We start from the raw sequence: 19881 nt of genomic DNA on the forward strand, positions 1-19881 counted from the left end.
CTGTCATACAGAGTGAAGTCAGAAAAGAGAAAAACAAATATTGTATAATAACGCATGTAAGTGGAACCTAGAAAAATGGTACAGATGAACCGGTTTGCAGGGCAGAAGCTGAGACACAGATGTAGAGAACAAACGTATGGACACCAAGGGGGAAAACCACGGTAGGGTGGGGATGGTGGTGTGCTGAATTGGGCAATTGGGATTGACATGTATACAGTGATGTGTATAAAATTGATGACTAATAAGAATCTGCAGTGTAAAAGAACAAACAAAAAGACAACTAATACCAAACTTTCTTTGGGTTATTTGTATGGAAATATGTTAATATAAATGTTTCAGACATTACATGAAATTTCTAAAAATCTTATATGTTCTGGTATAATGTTATAAGTCATAATTCTAGTTATTACTTTAAAATGTATATCTCAGAAATAACTAAATTTCCTTGTCAATTGCATTATAATGAACTTTCATCAAATCTTTAACCGTGGTCATTTTTAAGTCTTTTGTCATTTACAGACAGTTCTGGGTGTACTCATGCTTTCGCAAAGATGTTCCTATAAAAAAAAGGGTTTCATCTTCAAGGAATTCATGGAAAAGACTCTGACAAGTACAGGTTTCTGGTAACTGACTATACTGCTGAACTGAATGAATAAGCATTTTCAGAACTCTAATGGAAAACTGATGAATTCATAAAAGTGCTAACAAAAGATCAAGATGAAAAACAATTAATTACATGGGACTGAGTGAACTGATGAGGATGATTATAATTTTTGTGACTTTCTGTTTGAATTAAAAAAAAATCCCACAAGGACTCAGAGGCAAAAAATATACAAATCAATTTTCACTGCAAAGTAAAGGAGCTGTTACAGTGGAGGATTACTGGACTGAATGTCAATATTACGACATAGTATGAGTGTGTTTCGTGTTTGGTAATTGCAATCATTGTTGCTTTTGTTGTGGTCATCCATTTACAATGCCTGGTGTCAGTTTATCTCTTGTAAAAACAAAATACAGTGTGTGTGTGTGTGTGTGTGTGTGTGTGTGAAAAAAGAATAACTGTATAAGTAAGGGGCTGAGCACTAGTCTGTACAGCATGTGGATTTTGGAACGTTTAACAGATGTTTATCATGATTTGATTCGTGGCTTGGGTGGCAAGTCCTCTTTCTGGGCGTCTTTTGCTTGACAGAATCCCAGCACATCTCAAGTTCCTGGATAGTTCACGCATCCTCTTCTGCCAGATATCAACCTAGGGGGTTTAGTGCTTAGATGTCAGGGTGAGTGTTGATGATACTCGGAAGATCTGGGGAAGCATGTTACTAAGTTGGTAAAACATTTCTTCAGAAATGCTCTGTTAAGAGGTAAGAAAAAAAAAGTTTGCACTTGTTAAATCATCACTGATTAAAAAATTTTTTAAGTATTCTAAAACATGGAAGTCATGGCAGTAGTTCTAGACATGGAGTGTAATATGTGAACACTATCTTTCAGAGCTGATTTAACTGCACAGCTGTGGGCAGGGGTGTTTCTCTGGATCCAGCCTCTGAGAACCTACGCTATTTCTGTCAAATAATAAGTCTGATTACCAGAAAAACCCCTAGATAACAGTAGTGCATTCAGTGATAAGTTTTGCTAAATTCTACATAGAACACGGAATCATTCTCTGCTCATGTCCTTCTTTATGAATCTATATAACATAAATGTGGGGCGGGGGAGGAAAGATGAGTTAAGTTCAGCTTTGGGGTTTAATCAAAGATCCCTTGAGTGGCAGATACTAACATCTTTGACAGTAAGTTAAGTGCCTTGATGGCATCCAAACACTTCTCCCCTTAAAACACAGAAAGCTGCTAGCATTTTCTTATGCTATTTTGAGTTTACGGCAGTGTGCCCAGCTATGTCTGCGAGGAATATCACAACAGAGACTGAACTGGGGTGAGAGCTATCCAGATAACACACCTGTGGTACCAGAAATTGCACTGTCCTAGAAATTCCTCCATCCCATGAAGCCATTTCCATCATGAAACCTAAAATAGAACAACAGACTTTGCTGAATTATGAGTTCTGGTCTTCAAACCTACCAGTCCTTTATTGAAAATAAACTGAATTTTCATCGTGGGGCTGCACGTCTTGACTTTTTAGGTAGCTACTTGCCAGTAGGAAAGGTTAAGCCTGAAGGCCAGATAAACTTCTGCAATCCTTATTTCTCCAGGCCAGAGAGGTTTCACATAGTTCCATCAAAACACTTGTAATGATCATTTCTTAAGTCCTATTTTGCCTCCACACAATGAAGCCAAACAGGGTATTAAAGATTAATTAAACACGTGGTTCTATTTTCTTTTCTTTTTAAGAAAATAAAAGGTAACAGAGAGTAAGCTCCATCAATGCCCAAATATCCTCACATTTCAAGAGGTCTGGAGGGAGTTCCCTGGTGGCCTAGTGGTTAGGATTACAGGCTTTCACTCCTGTGACCCAGGTTCAATCCCTGGTCAGGGAACTGAGATCCTGCAGGCCGTGTGACACGGCCCAAAAAAAGAGGCGGGCTGGAGATTTTATTTTGTGGTTGGAAAAAGGTAGATAAAAAAGCCGCTATGAAATATTTGCTTGTTAAACCATTTAACTGAGGCACCGGATGACAGGGGTAACTGCTACAATTCTTTCTCCTGGCTTGCTCTACTTTCAATATTTTCAAGGAAGAAATATAGGTCGCTGTTGTTAAATATAAGGTTGTGTTTACCTTTGACACACTTAAACACAAGTTCTGCTCTCCTTAAGCACCACGGTATAGTCATTTCCTAAAAACAGAAACAAAACAAATCATGTTTTTAACTGAACTTTGTAAGAAAGAAAAAAATATATATATATGGTCAGATCTTAATTTATCTATAATGTTGACCATCCACTTACAGGCAACCATTAGCTAATTTCAGCTAGATTTCCTCTGGTTTTCAGGCATGTAACCTGTTCCAGCTGTTAGAATATACTTGTGGAATGCAAACTAACTGAATTAGCCTAGTCAATATAATTTTAAAAATGAACATTCCCTTAAAACTTTCTATATAATTAACTCTAAAGACAAATATATGTGACATAGGAACTCCACCTACTTCTCTCAATATGTTAGCACGAATAATTCTATTAAATTGTACAATATTTGAATAAGCAATGCATTAAAATGGTTTCCTTGGGGCTACCCTGGTGGCGCAGTGGTTAAGAATCTGCCTGCCAACGCAGGGGACACGGATTCTATCCCTGGTCTGGGAAGATCCAACATGCCACAGAGCAACTAAGCCCGTGCGCTGCAACTACTGAGCCTGTGCTCTTGAGCTCATGAGCCACAACTACTGAGCCTGCAAGTCACAACTACTGAAGCCCACGTGCCTAGAGCCCGTGCTCCGCAACAAGAGAAGCCACCTCAGTGAGAAGCCCTCGCACCACAACGAAGAGTAGCCCCCACTCGCCACAACTAGAGAAAGCCCACACGCAGCAATGAAGACCCAATGCAGCCAAAAATAAATAAATTTAAATAAAAGAATGTCTTCTGTGTATAACATGTTGTTACAAAGTACCAGAAACAAACAAGCGTCCTATCTCAGCCACCTAACAAACCAAATGAGCTCCTTTTTGGACGCTCCTTCCTAACCCTTGACCAAGTGAGCACATGCGTGCTGCGAACCAACCAACCCACACATTTATACTTTTCTGTGGTCATGATCAGTGATTGTGCCATTTTAACTTCTATTTCTTTTCACTATTATCGAATTACTTTCCCATGCTGCAAGTCTCTATAACTGTAACAATAAAATATGTTTATTAATTCATTATGGTGATCCTTCATCTCTTTGGGCCTTAGGATCTTTTTTACACTCTTAAAAACCACTGAGGACTGCACTGAGCTTTTGTCCTTGTGGATTATGTCTCCTGATATTTATTGCATTAGAAATTAAAACAGAAAAAAATTAATTTCATTTAGAAACGATAAACCCACCATATGTTAATGTAACGTATTTTTTTAAATGTAAAGTTACTATATTTTCCAAAACAAAAAAATGTGAGTCAGAAGAGGGGCAATGCCTTACATATCTACAACTCTCACTAATGCCTGGCCTCACAGAAGACATCTGGACTCACATCTGCCTCTGCATCAATCTGCTGTGTGATCATACAGCTTCGGGAAGAACTCAATGACGCTCAAGCAAGAATGAGAATGCAAAAGGCACAGAATGTCTTAGTATTATCGTGAAAATATTTTTAGTTTTGCTGACCCCCAGAAGGGGCTAGCATCCTGGGGGTATCTTCAGAACACAACTTAAAAACTGCTGTTTTATTGAGTTAATGCATCATAATTTATTTAAATGGCCTCTTATAACTCAATTTCCCCTTTTTGTTAATAACATTGCAGTGGACCTATTTATGTATATGATGCACGTGTGTATCTACATCTATAGATGTCTTGTTTTTTGAATAATTTCTTGGAATACTTACTCCTATAGATTAGTGAAATAAAATTCAAGTTTTTCCCTAAAAGGTAATATCAATTAACATTAGCCATTTAGCAATGTATGCATCATCCAATTTCATCATATTGTTCACCAGCATTTGGACACTTAAATATTATTTAAAACATTATTTAACATATTTACTAATTTAATAGATCCAAAACAGTATCACCCTGATGGCTTTTAAAAAATAGGCTTTATTTTTTGAAACAGTTTTAGGTTGACAGAAAAATTATGAAAATGGTACAGAGAATTGCTATACACTCCCACACTCAGTTTCCCCTGTTAACGTCTTATATTAGTAGAGCCCTAGAAGTGAGGCTGTCCACGTACCTATCAAGAATAAGGAGAACATACGACACAAATGAACTTATCTACAAAACAAAAACAGACTAACAGACATAGAGAACAGACTTGTGGTTGCCAAGGGGGAAGGGGTCGGGGGAAGGAAGGATTGGGAGTTTGGGATTAGCAGATGCAAACTATTATATATAGGATGGATAAACAACAAGGTCCTACTGTTTAGCACAGGGAACCATATTCAATATCCTGTGATAAGCCATAATGGAAAAGAATATGAAAAAGAATATATATATATGTATAACAGTCACTTCGCTATATAACAAAAATTAAACACAACACTGTAAATCAACTATACTTCAATAAAATTTTTTAAAAAAGGAATAAAGAAACCAGACTACATCAAACAATGGCAGGAAAATCCTTTAGCACTTCTCATCTACTTTGGGTTTTCAGCGATATGTACATCTAAAGCAATAGCAGACTACAACAGCTGAATTTTTTCTACATTGTAAAATCACACTTGTGAAGTTATAGGAATTCGGGTGATGACACTGAGGTGAAATAACCAACACACACACAGACACAGACACAGAAAGTCCTATTTTTAACAATTGACAGGAGAAAATTAAGAGAGAACCTAAAAGTTCGTTTTGGAAATGTTTCCTCACCAAATAAGGGCTTTAGCCCGTATCATTTAAGGAGCCAGATGAATCAGAGGCTGTTAGAAAGAAGCAGCTAGAATCTGATCTTCCAAGTACCCCATGTACTTTTATTGAACTTAATCATAACTGTCAAATTGCCATGATGTCACTAAAGGATTTCTATTTGCAGTCAGTTAAAAATTAAACCCCAAGTACATTTTTATTCTTTCTACTGGGTGCACTATTCTCTTTGTAAATGCAGTACTATAAACAAATTACTTAAAAACCAGAAAAAAAACCTGAACTACTATTGATACCTTATTATTAACTCAAATCCATTGTGCACGCAGAGTTCCCCAGCTTTTACCTACCTAATGATGTTTTCTGTTCGAGGACCACATCCAGGACACTTCACTCTATTGAGTCATTATGTCGCCCCAGGCTTCTCTTGCCCTGAGTTTCTCAGACTTCCCTTGTTTTTGATGAGCCTGAGTTTTGAGGAGGGCTGGTCAGGTATTTTGTAGGACGCCCCCTATTAGAATTTGACGTCTGCATCATGATTAGACAGAAGCTACGGATTTGGGCAGGAAGACTACAGAGGTGAAGTCTCATTTTCATCACACCATATCAAGGGTAGATAATCAATGTGATTTATGACTAGTGATGTGAGCCTGGAACACCTGGCTGGGGTGGTGTTTTTAAGGTCCCCAGCCCTGCCCTGCCCCTCTGACCTCTGTGGGAAGAAGTCACTAACTGTGGGCAGCCCACACTTACGAGGTGGAGATTTTGCGCTCCCCTCCCTGAGGATGGAGTATCGACGTAAGTTGCTTGGAATTCTTCTGCATGGGAGGTTTGTTTCTTCTCCCCTATTCATTTACTTATTCGAGCATTTGTTTGTATCAGTGTGGACTCATGGATATTTACTTTATACTTTGGGTCATACTTACCTAACCTCCTCTCAGTCTTGCTCTCATTGGCCTCTCCGGCGTTATTCATGAAACGTGCCCGCCCCTCTCCTGGGCTGAGCGTCACTGAGCTATCCCAGACCTTCACGCGTCTCTGACGGTCTCTGCGATCTCAGGTCTAGTTATTGCTATCGCTTCCCACGCAGTTTCCTGGACCCCAGAATTTCCCCTTCGAACTGATTTGGCTGATTTATCTGAAATACCTTCCTGATCACATTAGACTCCTGTTTAGTAAGTTGCAATTGCTTCCTACTGCCGCATGAATAACATCTAAGACTTTCTTTAGTATTTAAGGCTGATTACCTTAGAACCCAAACTATCTCAGCTTCTATGACTTTTAAATTAAAAAGTGAGGTTTCACTCCAGCCTGCCTGTCCGCCTTTTCCTGAACATGATCTGCAATGCCTGTCACCCGCTCCTCCCATGTTCCTCAAGCCACTTCTTCTGCCTAGAATGCCCTCCCCATTCTTCCCATCTGTTGAAACCTGCTCTGCCCTCCCTAACCGTCCTCTCCTTCATGAAGTACTTCCTAGTTCCCCAGCTACAAATGGTGTCTCTGAACTCCCAAAGTACTTTGTTTTTGTTTTATCTCCATGATCACAGTTTACTCTGTCTTTTTTGGGGGGGGTGGGGTGGGGGGCAGTGGTAGAGGAATAGGTAGGGAGATGGGATCTATGTCTTCTTTACTAAGGTGTGTGCTCTCTAAGGGCAGGAGCCACTTTTCATTTACCTTTATTACCTTTATGATGATGCCTCCTGCAATACTGAGCATACAGATGCTCAAGCATACAGGTTGAGTGAGTGAATCATTTATTATCCATGGAAATTTAAAAAGAAGGTGACTTTCTCTGTAGCTAGAGAATTAGGCTTTGAGAGGAAACTACTTTTTTTTCTTTTTCTTTCTGACTGTGCCTTGCGGCATGCGGGATCTTACTTCCCCGACCAGGGATCGAACCCGGGCCCTCAGCAGTGAAGTGCAGAGTCCTAACCACTGAACTGCAGGGAATTCCCAGGAAACTACTTTTTCGTGTCCAAGATACTTTTAAGATTGATAAATAAAAGGGGTCTAGTTGCCAAAAGGGCTAAAACATAAAGAATCCTCTTTTCCAAGACTCTGGAAGCTTATAAAAATGACTAGTAGAATTGCCTGATGTTTAAATTAAGTTTATAATACGTCTTAGCTTCAAAGTTCAAGAAGAGTATTTCCTTGTAACTGCCAAGGCTGTTACAAGAGAGCCACGGTGCCTTACGGGAGTACACACATGCACGGAGTGACAAGTTTTTGTCTTTTGGCTTATTTCTGCCTAGTTTTAAAAAATGTACAGAGGGAGCAAGGTGACTAGGAAATACCTACCTGCGGCTAAGAGGAAATGCTGATAGCTCTGAAAACTACAATAATAATGTCTTACATTTACATGGAACTTTACAATATACATGATTTGTATCTCACAAAAAACAACTTTTATAAACTTTTTCGTTTAGGACACTGAGAAAGGTAGAGTAAACCACTCAAGGTCACGTGACAGTCTGAGACCTGCATCTTGTCATTTTCTTAACAGTATCTTTTGATGAGAAAAGGTTTTAAATCTTAATGAAGTACAATTTATTAAGCGTTTCTTTTACGGTTTATGCTTTTTTGGTGTCTTAACAAATCTCTGCTTAATCTGATACCAGGATTTTCTTTTGTGTTTTCCTCTAGAGGTTTTATACTATTAGCTTTTTTGGCTTAGGTCTATGATCCATTTTAAGTTCATTTTTTTTGTATGATTGTGAGGTAAAGCTCAAGGTTTTTTGTTTTTTGTTTTCCTGTATGAATACCCTATTTTTCCAACACCACTGGTTGGAAACACTACACTTTCTCACACGGAACTGCCTTGGCATAGCTGCTGTAAATCAAATGACCATATATGTACAGATTTATTTCTGGATTCTTTATTCTGTTCCTTTGATCCACAGTCTATTCTTTTGCCAATGTCACACTTCACTGGTTATTGTAGCTTGCTAAGCTTGTAAGCCTTGAAATCAATTGCTGTAAGTTCCCCAACGTTGTTCTTTTTCAAAATTGTTTTGACTGTTTTAGGTCCTGTGTATTTCATATAAACTTTAGAATTAGCTTTATCTCCAAAATCACCTTATAAGGATTTTGATTGGGATTTAAATCTATAGATCAGTTTGAAGAGAACAGATAAGAGTACTGAGTCTTCCAACCAATGAATATAGTATATCTATTTATTTAGGTCTTTTAAATTTCTTTCAGTAACTAAAAACTCAGTTTTGTAGTTGCTAGGTCATTTTTCACAGCATCTTTTTACTTGAAGACATTTTAAGCTTGTCTTCAAGCTCTCTAAACACAGTAATCAACTATTTTATGGTCCGTGTCTCACAATTCCAGTGCCTCCAAAGTATCTGTGTATCTGTTTTTAGGTTTCATCGTTCCTGTTGGTTTTCATTAGTGGTGTTTTATTTACTTACCCTTCACTTGCATTAAACATTTTATTGAAGGATCATATGTGGGAATAAATGCTAAAGCATAACTGAGTATTTGCATCACCTTAAAATGCTACTCTAAAACATAACATTTTTTCAAAATACCATGGAAATAATCGGAATCAAGGAATTATTACTAGTCATACTATTATAATAAAGCACGTTTTTACATATAAAAAAGCATTATCTGACAGTAGCTTGTCTTATCTGTAATTTATTGTCATCTACGATTAGCCTTTGAAACATCTCAGGCTAAGGCCAAGGCTAAGCACTGCTTACATGAGGACAACCATTGTGCAGTGTGAGCACAATGAGCTTCCGAAGGGCCAGGCTTCAGCACCAACATACAGAGTACATATGATCCCACTGTATTAAAGTCAGGATCGTGATGGAAATGATGAAAGACTGAAGCACAAGTTAGAACAGGGATAGTTCTAGTGGTTTGACCATAAGTAGATGGAAAAAATCAAGTCCCTTCACTGCCCCACTTCTCCAAAGATCATCCCCTTTTATCCCTCAATACCTTGCTTTCTTGCTTTTGGTATGTGTGGTTAATAGCGCGGTCTCGAGCAAATATCTATGAGCCAAATTAATACGAACTCTTCAGAATGATGTGAATTAACGCAAAGTTTCACCAGTGCTATACAGAGAACACACCAAAATACCAGCCCCGGGCAGGATCCCAGGATACCTTCGAAGTGACGGACAATTTAACTTTCAGATGATATGAACACTCACGTTCTGTTTACTTTCGCTTAGCGCTACTGAGCAGCAGGTGGGTCAGAAAGGAAACTAGAAAGCTGCAGGCACCTGCATAAATACACACCCAGGTGGTTTTTAAAACCCCCATTTGCCCACACGGAGGCTCCATCCCAAGCACCCCCGTCATTTGTTCTCCGATCGAAACCAGCACCTGAAAAGAATGGCTTTGAGGACTCTAAACCGCAAGCTTTAGAAGTCAACAAGGTCACAAGAAGACATGATTTACTGGGTGTCATCGTGGGATGTGGCCTGTAGTCCTGTAAGGAGCTCTCTTCTGGAAGTAACCCTTAGTATATATTATACAGTAGGTGGCGTCTACAACACAGTGGGTCAGGTAAGCACAGAACGCTTTTGATCATGAGTTCTAACTAACAGCCAAGTGACTAAATCTTAGCCTCACATCTGTGAGAGCACATGTGAAAGAAATCCATTGAAGAAGCTGAACGGATCATGTGAAACACTTCAGACTTCGGAAATGAGGCAGGAAACCGGGCCCGGCGGCTATACTTTAGATGATAAGTGGGCACGGCACACACAGAGTAAATTCTAAACCTGTGAAATTGAAATGAGGATGCCAGTTCTAATTAGGATCACAGACAATATCTTGTATCTGAAGTTAGTGGCCGCACTTTGACTACCTAACCTGAATCTTCCAATTAGAGTAAGGCTGAACTGCAGAGGTGATTAACTGGTATATACTTTTAGGTCTTCACTGTGTGTCTTAGATGGTAGATATAAGAGTTATTTCCTGGGTTTATGCACCCCTGAGGGAAATTGCAAGACCATCCTTTATCTCAAGCTTGTGCCTCGGGGGTTCCTGACACACTCATATGAATCAGTTTCATAAGCATCAGCAGAAGGTGAGAAACAGCAGTCTGTCTTTCTCATTTTTTACGTTCAACAATCGCTTTGGGAAATTATTTGACTGGATCTACCAAAGCTAAACAGGTGCCTGGCCTACCGTCTATGAATTCCATCCCTAAGTATGTATCCAACAGAAATGCCAAAACATATGTTCTAGCATGTTCACAGCAACATTAGTCGCAATAATCAAAACCTGGAAAGCACCCGAATGTCCACAAATAGTAGAATGACTGAACAACTGTGGTCCAGTCATGCAATGGAACGCTATGTGACAATGAGAATGAGCAATCTACAACCACAAACGGTACTATGGATAAATTTCACACACACCATACTGAGTGAAAGAAGCCAGATATGGGAGTATGTACAATAGGATTCCACCCACATAAATTACAAAAACACACCTAACTAACCTATGCTTTTCAAAGGTGGAGGGAGGGAATGTGGGTTAAGCGATGGGAAGGGAGCACAGGGCGACGCTGGGGTGCTGGCTGGTGACGTTCTGTTTCATCATCTGGGCGTTGGTGATGCTGGTGTTCAGCTGGTGAAAACGTGAGCTGTATATTTATGTGTGCTTTTCTTTATGTGTATTATATGCTAATAAAAGGTTAAGAACAACATCTGCATCAACCACAACAATTATAACAACTAAAACCCTTCAGTCCCAAATGATTCAACAAGTTAACAGCACAAACAAAAGGAAAGGTCAGGAACTCAGGATTCCTGACCTGCACGTTCATCCCCCGTCTATCAGGTTAGGCTGGACCCCAGGATGAGTGTCTTCAGATCACAAAGATCTACACAGATAAAATTGGTAAGAGCAGGATGTCTTCCTTCTTGCCGATAGATTATTTTTTCCTTTCCTGTTTTCTTAAACTGCAATTCATTTCTACAGCTGTTTTTATCGACGCTGGGACATGGACTGTTTCCGACACTGTCATCATTACCTTGCACTCACTGCAATATGGGAACTGAGAGCCTGGCAAGTCTGTTACAGGAAGAAAACAAGAGCCGAAATGCTTTGGGATCCTTGCACGAAAGCTAAGACAAATACTGCCTCTATATCCTGTGCAGTGTTGTCTGAGTTTGTAGGATAAACTTCTTGACCTGAATGGATGTTTAAATACGACCAATGGGAGGATGGTGGCTCAATATACTTTCGTGAATTAAAATGGACACTCTGGAAACAGACTTAATGTTCTGCAGCTGGCTGTCCCAATTTAAAACCTGTAACCTTTGTGACACTGTGGGAGAGGGCACGCTATAGTATCAGATGTCTGGAAGTAAATCCGAACTTAGTGACTTTTGGAAACACTGTTTTTGAGGTTGTTTCCCACCTACATATAACCATTTTTATAAACTGGTTAACCAGGAGTCCAGCTGCAGGAATGTTTGGATGTTTCCGTGTGGCTGGAATTCATCACAAACTTTCTTTGTCACTCCCCAAAGACTCTTTTATAGATGGACTAGTTAGTGACGCTAACGATGGCTAAAAATTCCTGATGGGACTAAAACTTTATAAAGCTACAGTGGGAAAAACAAAACAAAACAAAACATGTTGGTCAATCTCTCCTAATGCCGTATTAGGTGTGACTGAGGCTGAGAAATTAAAAAGTTTGATGCAGCTTGCATCTGATGGAACCAGAATTCTTTTAATCAAAACGATAGTGTGTCTGGTAAAAAATACAAATGAATTGTAAGTGGGAAATCATTTAAAATCATCCTGTCTTATATGGAATTGATTTTTTTGTGTGTGTTTATATAGAGTATTGCATTTGAAATGAGGTGCCCTATAATGTGATGAGTCTAACTGGGGACTGAGTCACTCTAAAAAGTACAATATCAGATCTTTTACCCTGCGCTTTATGATACAGTATTTATATACATCTATTACTTTGGTAAATAACTTTTAATAATCGATGATCAAACTTCCTTCCTTTCACAAGCTGTACTTGCCAGTTAGCCATTTTGCTTTTTAAAAAAGTGCCACTCAAAACAAGCAGGCACCATGTTGCTGACATGGGTTCCTTCGCCACGTGGGCCACTGGCTCTCCCAGAAGGACTTGCCTGCACCCGTTTGTCTTGAGGCTGCTTTGCTCCTCCAGACTATCTGAAGTTGAATTTTTAGTCTCTGTATTGTATTTCTACAACTTATCCCTTCTAACCAGTTTTTATGTAGGTAAGGGACGAAAGCAGGAGAGAAAGCAAACAGCCATGGAAAGAGATTTTTAAATTAAAAACGTAAAATAAAGTTCAGTACATCATAAAATGAATGAATGATTACGCCACATTTTGGTCATAGAAGCCAGCACTTGTATTATCCTAAGAGCATCCTTGAGAAAACGTTAAAATGAGGCTGCCTTCTTCCCGTCATCTAGCTTCTCTTTCTATTGCCTGTTAATGCCTACTCAGAGAATGCAAACTAATTTTAATGCTAGCCAAAGCCAAATACAAATGTGGAGGTAAATCTAAAGCTACTTAAGACAAAAATAGACGAGAAGGGGGAGGATTAGGGGCACATGCCTTATCCAAAGCTAAAAATAAGTCTGGCTTTCTAGTTTACCTACTATAGGATAATGCTAGAGTTCTTCTGAACATATATGGTTAAGGATTATTCAGTTTTATGTTATATGTCACTCAATTCCATTGATGACGTATAGGAGATGCTGATAGGAGATGCCAAGCCTCATTAGTTAAACAGAGCTTTTACAATGTAAAGTGGATTATTATTATTATACAATATCTTAACATTTTCAGAAAACGTTGGTATTTTTCTATCTGCTTACCTCTGACATATCATGCACCAGCAGGAGAGGAATACTTATTGTTGTGATGTCATGGGTGCAGCAAACCTTGAGTATGTTTCGGAGACCCATAATGGCAGGGTCCCGAGCAGTGATGTTTCCCGATTTCACGTTGTCGTCCACACAAAGATGGAAAGCAACATGTATTTCTGAGAGATTAGAATGCCGAGTAATGTAAAATTCTCCTGTGAACAGCAGATACAATCATGACTTTCAAATGCATAAGTCACACTCATCAGTGGGCTTCATAAACAACTGTAGCGGGCAGCCAGTGTGTTGAACGAGCAGAGGTGTTATCAGGAATGTCTGTTGGACTCAGGAAGCAAATATAATTAGTGCTCCTTCATTCTTGGAAAGAAGGGTGATGAAAAAAGAGGCCAAATGTACCTTAGGTTCCTAAATTGGTACGAAGAGACCACCAAGCTTATTTACTCATAAGTAGGTCAAATGAGTACTCGTCATCGCTATATTGATGTAAATGCTCAAAACGTGGTACTGAACTCAACTTAACATGTAAAAACAGGCTCCTTGATGACCTGTCTTCCCTGCACCCTGAACCTGCTTCTCTCCATCACGGTTTAGGGGTCCAGTCCCCCTCCCGTTAGCTGCACAGGACAGAAACCAGGAGTTGCCCTTAATTACTTTCTTCCTCTCACTGCCTCTTCCCCAATCCAATTCACCACCAACTATTTTCAGTGTATCTGCAACATATACCTCGAATATCTCAAACCCGAGCATTCCAGTTTTATTGCTATCACCCTAGTTCATGCTGCCATCATTTCGCTTAGGTTTCTGTAATAGCCTCTTAATTAACCTCTGCTCCTAGTCTTGCCCATCTACAAACCACATCCACATTTGCAGTTAAAACGAGTTAAGTATAAATCAGATTATATCACTCTCCCATTTAACGTGGCTCACACGACACTCGGGAAAAAATCCAAACTCCGTCCTCTTGTCTCACCCTCTGCTCCTGCCTCAGCCACGCAGACTCTGCTTAAGATCTTCAGACACACAGGGCTTGTTCCTGATCCAGGGCTGCTCCCCGAGAGAGGCGTTCCCCCGAGATTCTTGTCGACTGACTGCTTTTCGCCAATCACACCTCAGAGTGAAGGTCACCTCCTCCCAGAGGTCTTCCTTGACTGACCCATCTGACTGATATAGGACTCCCTCACCCCTCACTTATTCTCTTTCACATTGTTCTATGTTCTTCTCAGCACTGAAATTCTTCTGTTATTTGTTTATGAGGTTATTTTAAAGGGACCACTGTTTACATGCTGTGACTGTAGGGATTTTTTTCTCTCTTGTTTAATGTTCTATCTCTGGCACATGGAACAACAGGGCCTGGAACATAGAAGGTACTCAGTAAACATCTGTCCACTGAATGGGAAACAAAGGTTTTGGACTGAATGCCGGCGCAGTGTTTATCAAACCTTAACATCCAGGCTTTCTACACTCACTCTATCTTCTATGTAGCCACGCTAGCCATTGGCTTTTACATTCTGCAGTTTCTGTCAGTATAAATAAAATATATAAAAAATATGTTTTTAGAAACACACCTGCCTCACTGGAAAATCTGTTACGTCCTTCTAGGAAAACTCAACTCTTCTAAGATAGCTCTTCTAAGAACTATTCTTCTATCGCTAACCCACATCCTCACAAATTCTGCTCATCCTGGCTTCAAAGTCCTTATCTTAGGATTTTACTTATATTTACTTATAAACATATAGTAATTTTGAAGTATTGAATATACTTTGGCACAATGTTTAACCATTTCCAATTACTAGTGTACATAAGCTGTGCCCATGGATGCCACTGAAAGGCCCCAGGCAGAGGTCTTTTTTTGTCTTTAACTTATACAATAAAAGAACTAGATAAGCAGTAAAAGAGAAAGGCCAGGGACTTCCCTGGTGGCACAGTGGTTAAGAATCCGCCTGCCAATGCAGGGGACACGGGTTCGAGCCCTGGTCTGGGAAGATCCCACATGCCGCAGAGCAACTAAGCCCGTGTGCCACAACTACTGAGCCCGCGCTCTAGAGCCCGCGAGCCACATCTACTGAGCCCTCGTGCCGCAACTACTGAAGCCCACGCACCTAGAGCCCGTGCTCTGCAACAAGAGAAGCCACGGCAATGAGAAGCCCGCGCACTGCAACGAAGAGTAGCCCCCACTCGCCACAACTAGAGAAAGCCCGCGTGCAGCAACGAAGACCCAATGCACCCAAAAATATATAAATAAATAAATTAAAAAAAAAGAGAAAGGCCAGTGACAGATCTAAACAAACCAGACAAAGGAAAAGTAAAAAAAAAAAAAATTGTCCGGCGAGTAGTAGTATAGCAATTTCCCTGGCAGGCAATAAAAGACGCAGGCTGCTTATCAGAGACCCAGTATATCCAATGAAGCGTCTCACCTCTTGAACTCCTACTGATGGTTCACATGATGGTACTCAGAGCATTAAACATGGGCTATGGTCCAGGACTGAGGCCGAGGACTTAGTGGACAAGTCAGGTGCTCCTAATCCCCAAACTGGCACTGCTTCCTTTGACCTCAGATAACCTGTCCTGGGCCTCATTTTACCCGTTAGTAAGATGGGGGTCTCGGAGCTGGTGGTAGTAATCAAAATAACATAAAAAGGGCCAGACTGGGTGTTAAAGAGATCTGGTCTCTAGCATTTATTGGCGGAATGATCTTGAGCAAATCAATTCAACTTACAGATCCTCTGTACTTTGTGAATTAAATGGGGAAAATAATGCCTGACTGCTCTCCTCAGAAAATCGCTTTTGAGAATTAGATGAGATAAACTACAAATACTTAGATAATGATAAAGCAAACCCGCTGGTTAAAAGATACATAAATCAAACTTTTTCTTTGCAACTTCAAAATCTAAAAGCATTCTGTGATTTGGATCTTTCTCACCTCCTGTACACTTCCTGGCCATGCAGCATCCCTTTACCCAAATGGAAATTCAGATGCTATCAGCATAGCTAACTGAATTGTCACTACTTCTCTGCTAATGAGGACTTCTGACACAGTCTTCTGATTTGCTGGGAATGATGAGATACGAACCTATAGGCTTTTTCCAAAAAGGAGCAAGAAGGAAAATAAATACAGCAGTAAAGAGTTAAGTTTAAAAAAAATCAGACGTTGGTACCTCCGGAACAGATAAGATTGGCACCTTTTAAGAAAGCCACAAAATATAGATGATTTAAATTATGGATCTACGAAGAGAAATACAATAAATCCTGTCTCAATGAAGGTATTTTTAGATGGAGCGGAGGACAGTTTCCTGTTCCACATAGTGGAGGAAACAGCATGTGGTGATGCAATCTGCCACTAACATTATCCACTAAGGTGGGCTATCTGAGGTGGGAGCATATTCGGAAGCTGACGACCACAAGCGAACTGGCCAGGAGACAAGATGAGCACCGGGATTAAACGGAATGTGACCTATGTGTAGAAAATCCGGGGGAGGAAACAAACTTGGTTGTTTATGAACCTGCAACATTTACCATTTGGCTTAAAAGACTTTACACTTACAACGTCTACAAATAGGCCTTCCCTGTTATGCCCTGTCATACAAACACTGCCAAGGATCATCAGAGTGCATTCAACCTGGAAGAGGATCAAGAGAGTGAATTTCCAGTTGATAAAACAATATATCCAAGAATAATAAAGCAGATAAGAAACGGAAAGCAGGAAAATTTATGGGGAAATGGCAAAAAGAAAGGTTCTAAATCAGACGACCCGTGTTCTTTCCACATGTTCAACTGTTCACATCTCTATTTAGTATTGCTTACTTCATAGTAAAAATTATTTTTTGGTTCATTTAAGAAACTAAGAAACAATGTATAAAAGAGGACATTTGAAATAGCAAATAATGATTAGACGTATGTAACTGCTTGAGAAAGTTTTCTTGTATGGATCCAGGAAAAGTCAGTGCTACTATAAGAATAAAGATTTAGTTGCAGAACATTGTGACAGTGTGTTTATAGATGATAGATACAATGTTCTAAAGTGATACACTGACCAACAAAAATTGTATAACGTACACCATAAGAACTTATGTTTCAAATCGATGATTTCAATGTATGTGATTATAAGGAGATTGCAGTTTAAAGTAAAATAATACTTACCAGGTAAGATATTTAAATAGTTTCTATCTGCATTCTTAGTCTTATCATCACTTCCTCCATTTCGGTTTCCAGAATCTATTCATAAGGTAGTAATGCAACGGGAAAGAACACAATAACATATGAAAGCACATTACGACTACTATTCCCCAAACAACCACAACAACAGCAAAAATTTACTAAGGATCTCTAGGTGCCAGGTAGTCAGATACATGCTTTACATGGATGGTCTCATTTAATTCTTACAAAATCCCTCTAACCACAACCCTGTGAGGGACTGGTGTTCTCTTCACGTTATACAGGGGAACAGAGGATTAGATGGGTTAATTCACTTAGCGAGGAAGGCACAGGTAAGTGGTGGAACCAGGTCTTGATCCCACATGCTCAGACTCCAAAGCCTGTGGTCTTGACCACTTTAGACTTGCCAATCCCCTATTTTTCATCTGGGAGGTTCAGGGCACTAAGTGAACTACACATAAAATAACTTCATTAGACAGTTGTGGGGTGGCCAGCTTTATTTTTAGAATCTGAGTCACTGCTGTTGATATAACTTGTTCAGGACGATAAGCTAGTGGTTAGCAGCACCAGGAATCACCTGCTATTCAGCCCATTCCTGAAATTTGTTACTTCTTATCTAACACTATATGCAATTTCTTTCAAACAGACAGGTGAGATTCTGTTTCAAATGGAATATTTTTCTTCAGATATTCAATAGTTTTTCTTTCTTTTTAGGAGGCATGATATTACTTTGAGGGATAAATGTTGGTAAAATAAGATATATCGCATTTGATCGTTCATTATTATGGTTGAACACAAATTATTTTATATATGTACATATATTTTTAATAGAAGATACATCTGAATTTTATAAGAATTCTATGAGAACTGAAAACTGCAGGATGAATATTAGAATTCAAAGTAGTTATCTTTAAGAGGCTGTATATTTATTCAAATTAAATATAAAGCTATATTGAAATGGCCTTCAACACCAGAAAATCACTTGAAAACAGAACTTCAAATGAGTAAACTGAAAATACCAAGGGAGCCTTATGGTTTCAAAAAAGTTCCGAATAAAAGTAACCTAATATTTTTACCCACTGACTACTTTGAGTAACTGATTTACAACATCATACCTTGTAAATGCATATATTTTATAAACAGACAGAGGGAGAGAGAAGCATAGAGACAAGACTCTGTGTTGCCAGAATCCACATGTAATGCAACAGTCTGATTCTCATACAGACCCATGTAATTGATAGGCTTCGAATAAATGTCTGCTCACAGCACAGAAAACAAAAAACGATAAATGAAGACTCTAATTTTGTTCACATAGGATATAAACAGACAGAATCCCTACTAAGTAAACAAGAAAGAACAGTTTATAGTCCATCTCCCTTTCCATGTTTCAATGGTAATACCTTGTAATACTAAGAAGATGGCTAAATTTTTTTAATGTGTATAAAACATGCACAAAAAATGAAGTTGCTTTTGGCTTATCATGAACCACAGAAATATAAAGATGCTGATATAATAGGCACAGTGAGAAAAACAATGGAATGTCTTAGAATAGACAGTACTTGCGTATCAGGATGTAAACGTGTAGAACAAACACGTGGGCATGCTCAGAAAAGGAAAAGATGGAGAAAGTATTTTTGCAAAACTCTTCTATAACACACGGGTTCCTCTAAGAAAGTAGTCTTTTATAAACCTACTTGTTTCACTGACTCACTTAAACCACAAAATAGTTGCTTGAACAAGAACAAAATACTACCATGATGTACACACATTGCCTTAACCGTATGTGGTTTAAAAACTTCCTCTCATAAATAAACTTTGCGTCCTCCGCCTTCTCCCACACCTGTCATGATCTCAATCTTCATGCTTTTAGTTACTACTAAGAATAATAGTTGAATGTGTCTGATCACATCCTTGCTAGTTTGAATGAGATGGAGGAAGGAGATGGCAGAAGAATAAGAGGACAGACTGTAATTTTCTGAAAGGTCCTTCGTTGGGATACACTTCCACACCGATTTCCCAAGACTCAGCCTGGCTCTGTTGTATGTGACAGACATTGCCACTACAAAGCCATGGTTACCCGGAGTGGAAATACACACTGGTGGGGCCGCTATGGAGAGCAATTGCCGACACTATCAAAATTACAAATGTATGTGCCCTTTAGCTCAGGAATTTCTCTTTACAAATCTATTCCATAGATATGCTCAGTCACGCATGATGATATATGTGTAAGGTTGTTCATGCATTATTACTTATAAGAGCAAAACTTTGGAACAGATAAAATGTCTATCAATAGGGAACTGATCACTAATGGGATATCCTGCAGGGGAACACTATCCAGCAGTGAGAAGCTCTAAGGATGCTCTTTCTGTACAGATATGAAATGATGTCCAAGATAAACTATCCAGTGAAAAAAAGCAGA

The 19881-nt window shown here is 39.2% G+C and overlaps 1 protein-coding gene across 2 annotated transcripts in view; it reads right to left on the bottom strand.

The window, feature by feature from the left end:
* Positions 1 to 742: 742 nt before the first annotated feature.
* Positions 743 to 19881, bottom strand: part of FERRY3 (FERRY endosomal RAB5 effector complex subunit 3) — a 38271-nt gene continuing 19132 nt past the window's right edge. The window contains exons 10-14 of one of the 2 annotated variants that reach the window (XM_081249176.1): positions 17448 to 17522; positions 13302 to 13504; positions 2732 to 2789; positions 1954 to 2021; positions 743 to 1351 (exon numbers count right to left, since the gene is read on the bottom strand). In XM_081249176.1, coding sequence (XP_081105302.1) covers positions 1259 to 1351; positions 1954 to 2021; positions 2732 to 2789; positions 13302 to 13504; positions 17448 to 17522 — 497 coding nt within the window. In that variant the 3' untranslated portion in view covers positions 743 to 1258. Of the gene's footprint in view, positions 1352 to 1953; positions 2022 to 2731; positions 2790 to 9004; positions 10204 to 13301; positions 13505 to 17447; positions 17523 to 19881 lie in introns of those variants that run through there. The other variant, XM_081249177.1, reaches the window with a different exon arrangement.

The sequence above is a fragment of the Mesoplodon bidens genome (genome assembly GCF_964165515.1).
Source record: "Mesoplodon bidens genome assembly, chromosome: 11".
Lineage (NCBI taxonomy): Eukaryota > Metazoa > Chordata > Mammalia > Artiodactyla > Ziphiidae > Mesoplodon > Mesoplodon bidens.